This window comes from Drosophila arizonae, chromosome 3 (assembly GCF_054131065.1).
Source record: "Drosophila arizonae isolate 15081-1271.41 chromosome 3, UAZ_ARI_1.0, whole genome shotgun sequence".
In the NCBI taxonomy this organism is placed as follows: domain Eukaryota; kingdom Metazoa; phylum Arthropoda; class Insecta; order Diptera; family Drosophilidae; genus Drosophila; species Drosophila arizonae.
This window is the reverse complement of record NC_142923.1, coordinates 15,880,336-15,896,010: the sequence shown is the minus strand read 5'-3', so window position 1 is coordinate 15,896,010 and position 15,675 is coordinate 15,880,336. Positions and strand designations below refer to the sequence as shown.

The 15,675-nt window shown below is 43.7% G+C and overlaps 4 protein-coding genes across 10 annotated transcripts; 2 read left to right on the top strand and 2 right to left on the bottom strand.

Annotated features, from left to right (window-relative positions):
* The first annotated feature begins 85 nt into the window (after positions 1 to 85).
* Tango1 (transport and golgi organization 1) lies at positions 86 to 6,373 on the top strand. The gene is made up of 7 exons (XM_018004508.2): positions 86 to 417; positions 564 to 3,062; positions 3,532 to 3,956; positions 4,011 to 4,143; positions 4,229 to 4,853; positions 5,169 to 5,270; positions 5,334 to 6,373. Exons 1-7 carry the CDS (start codon positions 267 to 269, stop codon positions 6,070 to 6,072), a joined length of 4,674 nt encoding a protein of 1,557 aa, XP_017859997.1. The 5' UTR covers positions 86 to 266; the 3' UTR covers positions 6,073 to 6,373.
* Positions 6,374 to 6,814: 441 nt separating this feature from the next.
* On the bottom strand, positions 6,815 to 10,370 carry LOC108610820 (retinol-binding protein pinta). Of its 4 annotated transcripts, none has more exons than XM_089464027.1 (4): positions 10,212 to 10,370; positions 7,725 to 8,037; positions 7,293 to 7,665; positions 6,815 to 7,227 (listed from the first exon to the last, which is right to left on the bottom strand). In XM_089464027.1, exons 1-4 carry the CDS (start codon positions 10,261 to 10,263, stop codon positions 6,967 to 6,969), a joined length of 999 nt encoding a protein of 332 aa, XP_089320153.1. In that variant the 5' UTR covers positions 10,264 to 10,370; the 3' UTR covers positions 6,815 to 6,966. The 4 variants fall into 4 exon arrangements, with proteins under 4 accessions (XP_089320153.1, XP_017858637.1, XP_089320155.1 ...); XM_018003148.2 differs by lacking the exon at positions 10,212 to 10,370 and adding an exon at positions 8,951 to 9,243; XM_089464029.1 differs by lacking the exon at positions 10,212 to 10,370 and adding an exon at positions 8,420 to 8,586.
* A 29-nt stretch (positions 10,371 to 10,399) lies between these two features.
* Ube4A (Ubiquitination factor E4A) lies at positions 10,400 to 13,980 on the top strand. Of its 4 annotated transcripts, none has more exons than XM_018003133.2 (4): positions 10,400 to 10,534; positions 10,619 to 11,405; positions 11,462 to 11,850; positions 11,907 to 13,980. In XM_018003133.2, exons 2-4 carry the CDS (start codon positions 10,628 to 10,630, stop codon positions 13,779 to 13,781), a joined length of 3,042 nt encoding a protein of 1,013 aa, XP_017858622.1. In that variant the 5' UTR covers positions 10,400 to 10,534; positions 10,619 to 10,627; the 3' UTR covers positions 13,782 to 13,980. The 4 variants fall into 4 exon arrangements, with proteins under 4 accessions (XP_017858622.1, XP_089320129.1, XP_089320130.1 ...); XM_089464003.1 differs by having other exon boundaries at positions 10,480 to 10,562; XM_089464004.1 differs by having other exon boundaries at positions 10,513 to 10,537.
* Atac1 (Ada2a-containing complex component 1) lies at positions 13,845 to 15,642 on the bottom strand. The gene has a single exon (XM_018003145.2). The coding sequence runs from the start codon at positions 15,484 to 15,486 to the stop codon at positions 14,380 to 14,382; it is 1,107 nt and encodes a 368-aa protein (XP_017858634.1). The 5' UTR covers positions 15,487 to 15,642; the 3' UTR covers positions 13,845 to 14,379.
* Between the last annotated feature and the right edge of the window lie 33 nt (positions 15,643 to 15,675).

Below are 15,675 nucleotides of genomic sequence, written 5' to 3'. Positions count from 1 at the left end.
TTTTTTTATTTCAAAATACCAAAAGTAGTAAGGTGAATTGACAATGAAGCGATTCTAGAACACTTTAGTATTTATATTGAGATATCGATTTATTTATAACAATATGGCAGCACCGAAAAGCAGCTGTTATGACGAAAAGCCAACTCAGCTAATGTGAAGAAATTTTTTATACACAAAAAAGTTTTGCACACAAACCAAACTACAATTAGGGCCGCGGATTAGTCTAATTAAATTGTAAGCAGTGCAGAAATAAAAAACAATGCAAAATGCGGCCAACAAACGCAAATGCCCCAACCAAGACGCTGTGGAGTGACTTGCCCGTCTACTTGGCCATCGCCTTAACACTTTCCCTTTCAAGTCTTCCAACGACGTGGGCTTTGTCCGACAAAAGACTGTGCGCTGACGAAAAATGTGAACGTAAGTAATGCGCGATATGCGCAGGGAGAAAAACGTTATCTAAAATTGATAAATGCTAAATGCAGTGTAACTAAATGAACCCTGACCCAATTTCTATCTCATATCTCATCAATTATTGTATTTTTATATTCTTCGAACGCGAATAGAGATCATCTCATTAGGTAGTGCTAAGATCAATTATGCATCTGGTGAGAATGGAATGCTGTCGTTCAAGACACATGCGCCGGTTCGCATCATGTCCAAAAGCGCCGGCAGCGAGCCCAAGCTGTGGGGCGTCGAGATTAATGGACGTCGCGGTTATGCCAACAAGGACTACATCATGGAGAAGAAAATTCTGATTAAAGATGGCGACCTTAAATATGAAGTGCCTGTGGTTTGGCCACCCAAACCACCAGCAGCAGCAGCAACGTCCGTCGCTCCAGCAGATACACCCGCCGCTCCAGCAGCAGCAGCCGTCGCTCCAGAAGCAGTTCCCATTGCCAGTAAGGCACAGGCAGAACAGAAGCCACAGCAGTCGTTGGAACAAGTGCATCCGGTGCAGCCAGTGCTCAATGCTTCCGAAACAAGTGAAGATATAGCAACAACAACCACTTCACCGCTGGACACGCTTAAGCTGGCCATTCTGACGGAGCAGGAGCAGAGCACCAGCGGCAGCAATGAAGTGCCTTCACCCATAACCCCTGTGCAGCCCAACTTACTACTGGTTGATGGCACGGAACTACCGCTGGAGGCTGTGCCCGCTCTAACGGAACGAAGTCAGAATGCTTCGCATGCGGACGAAATCAAAACGGCAACCAAGAGCAACAATGCTGAGTTGGCAGAGGACCTCACGACAAGCGACGACGAATTCGATTACGAGGACGACGAAGAGAGTTTGAACGACGACGAAGACAACGACAACGAGGCGACGCTGGACAGCAAATTCAACGACAAGCAATACGACTCGAATGCACAGAGCAAAGCAACTGATGAGGCAACTGCAACGGCAACAACTCCAGCTGCAATTACAGCGAGAGCTGACCTACCAAAGGGAGTAAATGAAGCTGATTCGCAGCCGCAAGGTAACCAAGCGCAGCCAGAAATATCTGCCAAGCCAATCGACGCTCCGTTGCTTGTAGAAACGCGCAACGTGAACGCAGTTCTCGAAGATGAGCCGCTGCAGACAGAGTCACAAGCTAAAGCAGCCGAAGAGTTGAGACAGAAAGAAAAAATAATGGAAATACAATCTGCATCAGAAGCCAATAAAATTGATAATAATATTAATTTATTTAACATTGAGCCGAAACTTCAGACGATGTCCCGGCAAATCACTGAACCAAACACTCAGGAAAAAGTCGCCGCTGCTGCCTTACCTAGCCAAACAGAACCTGTAACTGAAGCAACAATTGAGCAGAAGATTGAAATAGCCGAGCAATTGGAAGATGCAGCAAAAGTAAATAGCAGCAACATATTGGTGGAAGGAGAAATCAATGCGGAACAGCTGCGAGAGCCACAACCAGAGGCCAAACCAGCTCAAACAAGTGGGAAAGAAGACGTTAAGGTGGATGTCGAAGTAGCCACTGCACCAAAAGTTGAAGATGCCATTGCGCCCAATGAAGCACCTCAGCAGCAAGGGAAAATCGATGCAGAAGCAGCACAGCCAAAGACAGAAGAGATTGTGACTCCTGCAGTGCCACAAGCAGCCGAATTGGTGGGCAGCTCAACGGCCGGCTCCACTGTGGAGCCAACGGTGGCGCCCATTTTGCCATCATTATTCAACCAGCAGCATTTCAATAACCCAAACGAATACTACAAACAGCTGCTAGAACAGCAAAAGCAACAGCCACAGGAACAGCAACAGCAGCTACCACAGGGACAGCAACAGCAACAACCACAGGAACAGCAACAGCTGCAACCACAGGGACAGCAACAGCAACAACCACAGGAACAGCAACAGCAGCAACAGCAGCAACCACAGGGACAGCAACAACAACAACCACAGCAGAAGGAGGTAGAAGATCAGCAGGACAACAAACAAAAGGAACAGGAAAAGCTACAGCAACAACTGCAGAACGAAGAGCAACTGCGGCAGCAGAAACAGGAGGAAGAGGAGTATGAGAAATTGAAACAAAAGGAGGAAGAAGAACGACAAAGGGAGGAAGCACAGCGCCAACAGAAGTTAAAAGAGCAGCAGGAGGAGGAAGAGAAGCTGCGACTGCAGGTAGAGGAACAGCGAAAAGAACAGTTGCGAGAGCAAGAGCAAAGGCGACAACAGTTGCAGCAGGAGCGAGAACAGCAACAGCGAGAACTGCAGGAGGAGCTGAAACGTCAGCGCGAGAAGCAAAAGCAACAGCAAGAGGAGCACGTACAGCACACCACGCCGTCTGCAAGCGCATTCGATAATCCCTATGATGCAGTGTACCAGGCGGAGCCAACTGCAGCGCCGGCAGCTGCAACTGGTTCGGTGGAGCCAATTGGCCTGCCGGCAGTGCCCGCCGAGACCCCCAAAGAAGAGGCTGCATCCGGCCTGGGATTATTTGGCACCATTATGAACACTGTCAACTCATTTATATCCAACGAACATCACAAGGAACCCAAGACAGAGCCGCTAACGGGCAGCGATGAACTGCATCGCTTGCTTTATCCAGATGCGCCAAATTCAAAGGGTAAGTGCGAGGAGACTAAACGATACATATAACATTTTTAAACATATGTATTTGATAAGTATTTTAGATAACATATAATATAACAAAATTTTGAAGGAAAAGTCATAACATTTTAGGCTTTTTTTTTACAAGTTTCACTGAACCATTCCGGGATTGACATTTAAAACAGTTATCAACTCAACAATTAAAGAAACTAGAAAATTTGCATTAATTTTATTCAATATTTCAAATATCATATTTTTGGCTCAATATAAATATAGATAGAATAAATACAGTTTAACCATGTTCTTGTCTATGCAAGATTTGAATATAACCCAAGGTTCGTACCAAAGTCAAGATTAAAAAGCCTAAATTATATAAAGTTTCTACATTTGCATATATCCATAATCTTTCAGAAAATATTTTTTAAAATTTACTATTAATTTATAATTTAATTGTAATTATATCTATATTATATATATTCCTATAGAAGATTCCTTCTCTGAGGGCTACTGCACGCGTCCCTCGGATTCCAACTGTCATGCCTCCATTACCCTGGACAACTTTGTGGAGGTGTTGGCCGCGAAAGTGCTGGACCACAGCCTGTTGCTGCTCTGTGTGGTCATCGCGGCTGCCTCGTCGCTGTTCTTCCTGTTCACGTACTATTGTTTCTGCAACAGCAGCCAGGAGGGTGCGCTGCTGTCCAAGCTGAATCATCTGGAGCGCAGTTTGTTGGCGGCACACAAGGAGAACCTCATCATAAAGCACGATCTGATGACAACGCGCACCAAACTGTCCAGCATTGAGGATAATTCCTTTGGCTCAAATGATATGGTCGCCGCCTTGAAGAAACAACTCGAAGCGGAACTCTATGAGAAGGCGCAGCTGCAGGAGCAGGTTAGCTCCCTGGAGAAGGTAAGTTTCTCAAAATATAAATATCTATGAATAATATATAATATGCTTAACCAGGATTTGGATAATGCAGCCGAAGCTGGCTTGGAGCTGAATAAAATGCTGTCCGAAGTTTTGAATAGCCAAAATGGTGACGAGGCTTTCATGAACACCGTCGACGAGCTGCAGCGACAGCTTAACGATCAAGAAAGTAAGTTAAGAGTAGCTTAACATTAACTTAAAATCGAATTGACATAAAATGAAACTAAACCATTTGCTACATTTATTCCCCACAGAGATCATCATTGACATCAATGCCAGGTTGGCGGAGAAGAGTCGCGAGAATAGCGAACTACAATATTCGTATACGGAATCCACGACGCGCTTGAACAGCGAAATGAAGTCGCTGCAGCAGGATAACTACGAACTGGAAATGGAGAAGTCCAAGCTGCAGACGCGTCTTGACGAAATCCAAGTGGAATCCCAACTGGAGCTCTCCAAGGCTTTGGAGGCGCGTAACTTTGAAATGCAACGGCTGCAGAAACAGATTATGGAACTGAATGCCAAATACGATAAGGAGCATAGTGAACTGCAGACGAGCCTGGCCAAAATCGAGGCGCTGGAAGAGTGCTTGAAGACGATCAAGAAGGATGGCAACGCCAATGTCAAGGAACTAATATCGACGGCCAAATTGCGTGGCGAACTCAATGCGTTGCAGCAAAAGTTCAAAGCGTTACAAACCAAACTGGAGCAGGAGATGGAGAACAAGGCGCGGCTCGAGAGCCAGCTGCAGGCATCCAGCGCAGACGTGGAGCAGCTCAAACAGGACTTCAATCAGTCCGAACGCGATAAGCTGGAGGCGCAAACACGCCTCGAAGTGCTCTCCGGCTATTTCCGTGAGAAGGAAACACAGCTGCAAAAGTGGGTGACGTTTAAGATCACTTAGTGGAGCTTAAGCTAGGAAAATTATTGCTTTGAAAAAGTTTAGTTTTGGTTGTGTGCTTAGAACTCTTAAAACTGACCACGGCATGTGGATCAACTAGAGGTCTAATATTCACACCATCCTAGGGCTTTAAATGTTTGCCTATGCTTTCATAGAACTTTTTCAAGAACTTTCCAATTTAGGTCTGTGAGATAGTCATTAATCTATATCTTTGTATTTAACTACAAAATTCTCGTAACAGTCTAGCTTGCTATTTCTCAACATTTGCTAATTTTACACTTTTGCCTTTGCAGAGAGCTGAGCTTGCAGGAGTCCAAGTGGCTGCAGCACCAGGGCGAAAATGCCAGCACTGTGGAGACGCTAACGCTGATGAAGAACGAAATTCAGCTGTTGAAGTAAGTGAAAGTCAGTTGATATATAAGCATTTATGCATATCTATAAGAACAACAATTTGACAGATCTCAAAACGATGAGCTGCGCGCCGAGATTGAGGCGCAGATTGCCTCCCACAAGGCGCAGATGGGCACGCTGGAGAATCGTGCACACGAATCGTGGCTGGCGGCGCGTCAGGCCGATCGGCGACGGGAGGAGGCGCAGGCTGAAGCCGCCGGCTATCGGCGTCAGATGACAGCCATGGCCAGCGGAGTGGGCGATGTGTCGGCGGATGTATTGGCCACCAATGGCGGACTGGGCGCGCCGGAGCAGGCAAACGCTCCATCGCCAGTGCCATTACCGCTGCCCTTGCCGGGCTCGCCGGGGCTGCTCAACATGCCCAACCCACTGCCATTCCTGCCGGCGCCCTTCTCGCCGTTCATGGGGCTGCCGCCATTCTTGCCACCACCAGTGGTTGCTGGCGGTGCACGGCCACCGCCGCTCGGCCGCATGCGCTCGCCGCCGCCGACCTCATCGTCGCGCGATCGCTATTCGCCGCAACGCGACGACCGGGACGACTACAGCGATGATGATGACTACTACGACGATGATGATGATGAGCACGGCACGGATCGCCAGAGGCGACACAGCGGCAGCTGGGGCCGCCCACGCCGCGACTCGTACAGGCACTCGCCGCGCACGTTTCGCTCACTGTCGCCATCAGACAGTCGCTACAATTACAATGAGACGGAAACAGACTTTAGTCCGCCGCCCAGCCCGACTCCCCCGCGCAAGAACAGCTCACGCACCGTCAGCGAAGTTTGAAGCATTGAGGCGGCCCCGTGTACTTCACGAGTAGTGGACAAACGTATCCTAACCGAGTAGTTGCAGAAACTCAAAACTAGTTCAAATCTATGTATATTTATTATCGATCATCGGATTAACTACGATTTAGGGGGACTCACATACTTATACACAAAAACACACACACACACTCACACGATTCCCACATTACGAATCTGAGACATTTTCAAATTAAACATCAAATCAATGGCTCAATGAGAAAAATGATATCAAATGCAAAACTACAAAAAATAAACCAAACATTAAAAACACCAAAAAATAATTGAGAATTTTTCTATTTGAAATCTCTGCTAAATTTACTTAAGCCAGAACTTATTAAAAATATTGTTAATATTTTATTGCCCATGTATGAGTTTTACAAAATTTGCAATAACAAACTCGTGTTTTTGGTCTGGCACAGCTAATGCCATAAATGTATATTGTCAGGTTTTCTATTGGTTGTTAAGCAGCCAATTAAGTTCAAGACTTTTCTCAAAACTCGTAATTTTTAGGAAAAACGAAGCAAAAGAGTCTGCTCTTAGAAGAACCAAGAATTTCATAGGCTAATGAGAGTCGCATAGTAAACGCATATTGGGAACTTTTGTATAGCCTTAGGGAAATGGGTACAGCTTAATCTTTAAATCAATGTGATTAATGTAGTTTAAAAACTAATTATCTTTAAAAAAAAAAACGTTGACCCCTTCAATACAGCATGAAAGCATAATTTAATATCAATCCAAATTCGGACAATTTATTCATAACATGATTATGCGATAAGATTAACATTGCCCATAAATATCGGAATCAAAGAGTTCAACTTGTAAAGCCCAGTTGTAAAACTAATTTAGTCTATTTATATTGCTGATTGGCCAAGATCTAATCGATTTCCAGCTTACGAAATGAGCCGACTGCACCGAACGTGGAGCATTTGTCCTGTGGGCGGCTGTCCACATCGCGCAACTTCTCATCGCAGCCAAAGTGCTGGGAATCCAGAAAATATTGTGCATAGGCGGTGAGCTTTGACTCCATGGCGTGACTGATGTCCGCCATAACGCCATGGGTGCCACCATATTCCGCGGGCAAATAATCAGGCGAAACTAGGTTGAAAATGGCATCCGGATGGGAACTCACGGAAATCTGAGCAAATAAATAAATATATATGGATTGGATATATACAGATACTATACAATAGGTCAACTCACTCGACTCTTGATCTTGGCGGGAAAGAACGACTTGAGCGTATTGAAGCCGGCCTCAAACGCTGGCGGCACATTGATGAAGTGGATGGCCTTCTGCCGTGTGGGCATCGCCTCATCGGCATAGGTCGAGAACTTGCGCAGCAACTCCGGCTGCAGGGCGAATAGATGTGTGCCCGTGATACCCTTCATGTCCATGATTTCGACATAGCCCGAAATCGTGGCATTCTCATCCTCAAACATCATAATCTCACCGAACATGGAGCCGACGCGAATAATGTCCTGGAACTTGTATTTGCTCGTGTCGTAGCTTCCAGCGCGTATGATGGTCACACAAGGACCCGTGTCCTCCTCATGCTGTGGTACACGCAGCAGGATGCTATGGATCAGGATGATAGAGACATATATGTATAGATATAGATATTGATGTCTGCCCACCCCGAGCGCACAATGTCCAAGGCCAATGGATCTGTGGCCAAGCGTCGCTCATTGAACACCTCCGGTATGGAGGCCTGTAGCGTATAGAAGCGATCGTATTTGTGCTTGGCACGCTCCAGGCTGAATTTGGTGCCGCGCAAAAAGGCCAGCAGGAACTGATGCTCGGTGCAACCTTGTAAATGCGGCTGCTTCAGCACCCAATCTCTCAGCGTCTCCACATCGTCGATGACACGCTGCGGCACCTCGTTCAGCTCCTGCACAGCAATCGTTTGCAGTGCCGGCTTCAAGGGGCGTATACGCAATGTGTTCATGGCTGGCGGAACAATAGAAGCAAAGAAATCGGTAATGACACTTTATTGTTAAGTATATATATGCCTGATAAATACAGAGATTATAGAATCGATTATAGCAATAATAATCATTGTATACATATTGCGTTTGTTTGTTGTGGCTTTTAACATTATCACGCATACGACAGGTCAGCCCGCACATTAAATGCACTTCATTTGATAACTTTGTAATCTACATTTTTATCAACACTTTTATTTTAATACATATCTATTTATAATTGATTGCTTTTTATTTTTGCCATATTTTAGCAACTCTCTTTTTAATTTTTTAAGCATTCATATTTTATTGATTTATATTATACAAAATTGATATGGTCATTTACACATTTTATAAATATTTTCTACTTTTATTCAAATTGTTGAAATTGCCCTGCGTTTCCTATTTTTCATTTCACCATATTTAAAATCCAATAAGTCAATATATACACAATGGTACGAATACTGATATTCTTGTTTAAATTATATTACATTTAGTTTATTATACATTAAAAATATAAAAATAAAAAATATATATATGTATATATATCATTCTACTTGATTTTTAAATTTCAAACTGTTTCGCTAAGTGCAACAAAATTTTTAATTATTATAGATAATATATATTATTATTGATTTAACACATCATAACGGAATACTTAAAGCTTTTTAATTAATTCACTTAATTTAATACTTGAGCGAAATTTTTAACAATAATTTTTAAAGTGAGAAAATTAAAAATATTTTATAATTTTATCAAACGATTCTTCTTTTTTTTATATAATATAGTGCAGCGATTTGATTTGATTTAATTCGGCTCAGGTGATTTTTTTTTTTTATCACAAAACGCTTCAGTTGCGATTTTCATATAAATTTTTCGCCGGCAGCACGCGTGTTTACCGTTTGGAAATGCAGCACCGACTGATACAAAAGGAAAAACAACAAACGACCAAATCAACGAACTTCGAAATGTTTACTTTTGTTGATCAGAAGTCGATTTAACGATACACGAAATCTTTTTGTTGTTTCCCATTGCAAGTGGGGTCTTGAGGGTATATTGGTTGCGCTCAAGTCACCAAGAGGTAATCAGCATTAATAGTCTAGTTGATCTACATAGATTTGATTGAGCTGTCTGTTTTGTGTTTTTGTCTCTCTATGTCCTCTCTATGCTTAGTCGTCCTTCTGTTTATCCATTCATCCGTCTGTATACTCATATACATTAACTCGTCGAATTCAGCATTCATATTAAAGCTAGTCTAATCACATCTAATCCAATTAGATTAAATAAAGCTAATCCAATTAAGTTTTTTTTTTCAAGTTATCGATAGCAATGGCCCGTTAAATGTTGAATCGATCCATCAATAAGCACCCCAATTTTTACCTCAGTTTTGGGGAAGAAGAAGCACAGCAACAAACAAGTAAAGCTAAAGGCATACGTGGCCCCCCACAAGTGTGTGTGTGTGTGCGTATTTCAGTATGTTTGGGTGCATATGTAACACGCAGATACTTAAAACGCTCGTCATGGGGCTTAGGGTAGCTGTTAGTCAGTCAATTGTTGTTTTCATTGTATTAATGGCAAACGCTCAACGGGGTAGGAAGCAACGATTTACTTGCAATGTTGAGTGCCAGGCGCCGTTAGTCACATATAATTTGCAGTGGGTGGCTTTTCGACAATTGATTGTCTTAATTGGCTTTGGATTTAGCCATACACATATATATGTATATATATACATGCACACTTGCATTTTTAAGTGCATGCACCTGCGCCCTTCCTTTAGCTAGACTTTTATTTGTTCCAATTTTATTGAATAGTCGACGTCATATTTAATTATTTAAATGTTACTGGCGGACTAATTTACTCAATTCGTTTCTTTATGACTTAACAATTAAATGAATGCTGATAATAGATAGAGGTTACTCGAGTGCATCTTCTGTATTATGTTGTATTTGTTTTTGATTTTATTTTTTTTAATTGAGGAAATCAGCTATTGATAATTTATTTTTAAATTTTACGGTATGTATGACATGCATAATTAATTATGAAAAATTATATTTTTGATTGAGCCTTATTTAATGTAAAATCTTTCATAGTTTTCTATAATTATTTATTTTACTTAAGTATTACTGCAAAGCAACAAGAGTTTTGTTATATAAAACTTACGATTAAATATTTTAAATTTAAAATTTTTAAGCCATTCATTGAGAAAACTCATCTGTTTATTTATATTTTCAAAAGCAAACCGTTTGCATAAATTAACATTTCAACTAACTGAATAAACTGGTTTCAAAATCTTTTGTTGCCTTGAATTTTTAATTGGAATTTCGCCAAAAATAAAAAACAACGACCATTTCAAAAGAATCTTATAAAAATACTCCAATTTATATAAAAATACTGTTTTTTTAGTATTAAGAGTATTTTCTATGTCGATAACTGTATTCGATATCTCGATTTTTGTGCTAATTGGCATAGTGACACAGTGACAGGTAGCAGAAAATTTACAAATTTCTAATAGTAAATATTCTAGAAACAAATACTAATGTTAAACTTAATCATTCAACACAATGCAGGTCGCAACAATGTCCAACGTTGGAGACACCGAAAATCCCTTTGCAGCTCTGCTGCAGCAGGGTACCGAGGCCAATGGCGTTTCCAAGCAGCTGATCGAATCAATTTTGCTCTTTACACTGAGCAAAGATGTGGACACCAGTCGAAATAAGACGATCCTTTGTCTGGCCGATGTCGTCGTGGCAGACAATAGCAGTGAGGATACGCTTTGCGTTGATCTGCTTGCACACGCCCTATTCGAACGTTTAATGCTGGATGACACGACGAAATATCTACTACCAGCTGAACAGGTAAATCAAAGCCAACAGGAGCAAGCGCTGGAGAAACGAGCTATGATCTATCTGCACGGTGCATTCGCCAGATGGGAGCAACTACAACGCACTTGCAGTATACAGGACAAAAAGCATGGCAATCAAATACTTGACCTAATATTAAACAATGCCAGCACCTGCATGCGTCAGCCAGATCTGTTTGCCCCCCAATCCTTTTCCAGCCAGTGGCTGGAGCTATTCGAGCAGGCGGACGAGCATGATGTTAGTACCCAGGAATTTCTGGTACGTGTTGTGGGTAAAGTGCTAGAAGAAGTTGAACCTCTGGAAGCGCTGGGATCTCTCAAGGCCATATTCTATCCCATGCTGAGTGACCTGCAGAAACAATTGGCCAAGGACAATTTGATTACAATACGAAAGAATATATTCTGGATATTTGGTTTCTTTGTGCGTGAGAAACGCGCCAGTGTGCTCGGCGAACTGCTCATTGACTTCACAACACCCAATCCAAAGGCTAAAGGTAAATCTTCAGAGATTCCAATATATCCACAAAATATTTATATTCATTCGATTTAGGTGGCGAGTATATGGATACATTGTTCGGCCAATTGCTGTGCATATCAATTATGCCCAAGACACAAACGGCGCCCTATGAATTCTTTCGCGATATATCATTGATCTCTCAGCAATCGGATCCCACTCTCTGGCAGCTGTTGGCACATCATCAGCAGGCCATGTTCACGCTCATTAAACAACTGCTGGTACAATCATCCACAACCAAGAAGAAGACACTGCAATGGATTGCCAATTGTCTGGATGCGAATGTGGCACGCGGCCATCTCTGGAGCACCATAAACTTGAACCTGGAGCAGACCGTACATAGCACTGCCAGCGATGCATTTATGACCAGTCTTAGCGCCGTGCTGATGCGTCTGTGTGCGCCACTCTGCTCGCCTGCCCTGAAGGTACTTGTATATAACCTCCTCTAGCGTCCCTTGATATATATGAAATCCCTCTGCAGGTGCTCTTGGTAGATCCCACTTATTGTGCTGTTTCGGACATAATGGATCGCCTGACTAAGGGCGTCAACATGCTGAAGGCCTATGAGGAAACCTGCCTGCTGCCCATGGAAGAGGGCGAGAAACGTTTGACAGCGGAAAAGTATAATTTTATCACCGAAATCTTCTATATGACGCACAAGGCTTTCGAGTTGGGTAATCGAGCGTGCATTGAACGCTTGACTCGCATGATGCGCGAGCTGCAGAACACCCAAACTGCTTACCAGGATGTGGCAGCCAGTGATCCCAACAATGATTTGACTAAGAATCTGTTTCGCATGCTGCAGGATCAGATGCAACAGGTGCTCTGCATTCGCAATGGCTTGGCCGAGCCGGAAAATGACACGGCGATACTCAAGTTCTTTGAGGCGTCGTCCATTTGGCTGACTGAGATTGCAATGCTGCCTCGCGAATGCTTCGAGGCGGCGCTGGACAAAAAGGATTTTGCACCGCAATTGATGCGCAATCTGGAACTGTTATCGGAGACGCCACCGTTTGTGGCGCCGTATATGAAGTCAGTGCCGGAGAATATCATTGACAATATTGCAGCATATTTGAATTTCTGTCGCAGCTTTCCCGGCGATCAGTTCATACAGCTGCACACCAGTTCGCACGATGCTTTCTTCAAGATGATTCTGCTGTTTATGGGCAGCTCGGAGCTGGTTAAGAATCCGCATTTGCGCGCTAAATTGGCAGATGCCTTGGAATTTCTCCTGCCCTCGCAGATGTCGGCTAGCAATCGCAAGGTGTTCAACACGCACGTCTTCGATAGCCATCCGGATCGCCTGCAGGTGGTGCGCAGTCTGCTCAATGTGTTCGTCAGCATCGAAATGACTGGACAGTCGGTGCAGTTCGAACAGAAGTTCAACTATCGTCGGCCAATGTACGCCATCATGGAGTTCCTGTGGACCAAGGAGGAGCACGTCGAGTGCTTCAGACAACTGGCCAGGGACGCCGAGAGCAGCATGGAGGCCATTGAGCCGCCGCTCTTCTTGCGCTTCATCAACCTGCTTATCAATGATGCTATATTCTTGCTGGACGAGTCGCTCTCCAATCTGGAGCAGATCAAGCAGCTGCAGCAGGCTCAGGACAATGGCGAGTGGAACAATCTATCACACAACGAGCGACAGCAGCAGACTACCAACTTGCACCATCTGGGCATGCTGGCACGTTTCGACAACATTCTGGGCCGTGACACCATCAATCTGCTGAAGTTGCTGACCAGCGAGATCAAAAGCATATTCTGCCACAACAGCATGGTGGATCGCATTGCGGCCATGCTGAACTATTTTCTATTGCATTTGGTGGGGCCTCAGCGCGAGCGGTTCAAGGTTAAGGACAAGAAGGAGTTCGAGTTCGATCCGGCACAAATGGTGCTGGAGATAGCACACATCTATATAAACCTAAGTACTGACAACAGCTTCTGCCTGGCCGTTTCGCAGGATGGCCGCTCCTACAGCGATCAACTCTTCGGCTATGCCGAAAACATCTTAATACGCATCGGCGGAGGTCAGCTAATCGGGGACATGGCCGAATTTGCGGCCAAGGTGCAGAAAATGGGCAACGATTACAAGGAGGAGCAGGAACTGCTGGCCGATGCTCCCGAAGAGTATCTGGATCCAATTATATCGACGCTCATGACCGATCCGGTGGTGCTGCCCAGTTCCAATGTGACCGTTGATCGGTCCACAATTGCTCGCCATCTGCTGAGCGATCAGACCGATCCCTTCAATCGCGAACCCCTCACCATGGACAAGGTCAAGTCGAATGTGGCGCTCAAGCAGGAGATTGAGCAATGGATCGAGGATAAACGCAATGCGGCGCGTGTCAAGAGTTGAACGATCTAACTGGGCCAGGGCAAACGCGCTTAACCAAAGAATTAGCTCGTTTTTGGGGGGTAACCGGATAAGACTTTAGTTTAATGTAGGTTTTTCTCCTTACAATTCCAGTTTGTGTACAAGCCACATCTATGTATGAACCGTACATAAACGGCATTTCCAATCCGATTTGCAATTTACAATAAATTCTTCAATTTTATGGGTGAGCTGGTATTCTCAAGTTTCGTGTATATTCAAGCAATGCGAGTGCGTATTTGAATTAATAAATAAATACAAAAAAATACACAAATATAAAAAAAATGTAAATATTTTATGTCCGCGTTTAGAGGAAACGCATTATATATAAATAAATAAATAATTTTTTGTGTCGTTGCATTTGACAAAATATTTATTGATTTTGGTAATCAATGGTAGATTAGCTAAAATATATATACATATGTATATATGATTATATTCCGGACTTCAATATTCAGTGTACACATATTATTTATACTTCTATATTATCAACTACATCCTTAACATTATTAATACTTATCTAAGCAACTGCATAAACCCATATTTACAAACTTGATCTATAAATAGAGTATGGTGATTGACATTATATCTCAGGCTCCTCGACCACATCATGGCTCATGTGCTCAAACTGTTCGGTGACCAATTGATGGGCCAGACAGTCGCCGCATAAATTGAGATAACAATAGCAACTGTTGCAATGCCAACGCTTACGCGTCACGGCTGACTCCTCGCATTCGGCGCACTTGGGTGCCAATGGATCTGGACTGTAGCCATCCTCTGTTTGCAGCTTTTCGTCTCGTATGGCTGTTAGTATTTTTAGCTGCAGCAACTTTTGACGACGCGTCTCCGTTTCAAGTGTATCGGGTTCCTGCTTTGGTTCAACTTTTATTTGTGATGGTGGCGGTGGTGATGGCGCGACAGGCACAAGATCATCCAAAGTGTACTCGTCTTCGGGCATTTGTATCTCTATATTCTGTGCCGGGAAAAATGTTGAGCGGCGCACGCTGAACTTCGGACGTGGTGGGCCGCCCGAGCGACGATACTTGGGTAAACGGCCAGGCACTGGCATGCCGGCATCATGAAGTTTCTGAAAGTACTTTTGCACCCGGCTGAACACCTGCTGAGGCGTGCGATTTACCAGAGCTTTGGCGATCTTACTGAATCGCCGCATTTCCACCTCTTCGGGCGGATATTCAATGAGAAGCTGCTCCAGGCGGCGCTGCTCCTCATTTGTCCACAATCGAGTCTGATTCTTATGGCCATTTTTACTATTCTTGTCCTCCTCAGTCGGTTGAGAGCTGACCGCAGGCGCCTCGATTTTAACATCTGAATTTACCATTAATGTGGGCAACTCAGGTAGACGAAGCGTAGTTAAATAATGGGGCGATATCAAAGGCTCGTTGTTGCGCAACCTGTCCAGCAGAAGTTGCGGATTCTCCAGGTAGTTATCGCGCGCCTTCTCCAGTTCCTCAATTTGCTGGTGGACGCGGATCCGTTGCGCCTGTAGCGTGGCTATGGTGCGCAAAAGATTGCTGTAGCATTGATTGCCACGCAACGCCAGGTGCTCTGTTTCAAAGTGGAACACATCCTCGCTGTCGCCGTTGTCATCGTCGTCGCTATCACTATCATCATTCTCATCTTTTATGTTGTTTTCATTGCTTTCATTTTGTTGATTTTTTTCTGTTTTCATTGTAAGCGCGTTAAATTCAAGGGCACTAGAGATGAGCAAAGATTAAAGTAAATGCAATCAGCTGATATTCGTAACATTATCGATACTTTCCGACAAGCGCCAATTCACGTTGATTTCAAATATACATTTTATTACATTTATCATAAACTTTATTATAATGCAGCTTAATAACAGATTTCTTTAATAGAC

What these genes read in the sequence shown, in the direction of transcription:
- Tango1 (XM_018004508.2), top strand. Translation starts at nt 267, where the DNA reads ATGCGGCCAACAAACGCAAATGCCCCAACCAAGACGCTGTGGAGTGAC. An exon ending in AGATGCGCCAAATTCAAAGG is followed by an intron (nt 3,063 to 3,531) that starts GTAAGTGCGAGG and finishes ATATTCCTATAG; the next exon opens with AAGATTCCTTCTCTGAGGGC. An exon ending in ACAGCTTAACGATCAAGAAA is followed by an intron (nt 4,144 to 4,228) that starts GTAAGTTAAGAG and finishes TATTCCCCACAG; the next exon opens with AGATCATCATTGACATCAAT.
- LOC108610820 (XM_089464027.1), bottom strand. Translation starts at nt 10,263, where the DNA reads ATGAGTTTTCTCAATGAATGGCTTAAAAATTTTAAATTTAAAATATTT. An exon ending in TTGGACATTGTGCGCTCGGG is followed by an intron (nt 7,666 to 7,724) that starts GTGGGCAGACAT and finishes CCTGATCCATAG; the next exon opens with CATCCTGCTGCGTGTACCAC. An exon ending in CCGCCAAGATCAAGAGTCGA is followed by an intron (nt 7,228 to 7,292) that starts GTGAGTTGACCT and finishes TTATTTGCTCAG; the next exon opens with ATTTCCGTGAGTTCCCATCC.
- Ube4A (XM_089464002.1), top strand. Translation starts at nt 10,613, where the DNA reads ATGCAGGTCGCAACAATGTCCAACGTTGGAGACACCGAAAATCCCTTT. An exon ending in ACCCAATCCAAAGGCTAAAG is followed by an intron (nt 11,406 to 11,461) that starts GTAAATCTTCAG and finishes CATTCGATTTAG; the next exon opens with GTGGCGAGTATATGGATACA. An exon ending in TCTGCTCGCCTGCCCTGAAG is followed by an intron (nt 11,851 to 11,906) that starts GTACTTGTATAT and finishes ATCCCTCTGCAG; the next exon opens with GTGCTCTTGGTAGATCCCAC.
- Atac1 (XM_018003145.2), bottom strand. Translation starts at nt 15,486, where the DNA reads ATGAAAACAGAAAAAAATCAACAAAATGAAAGCAATGAAAACAACATA.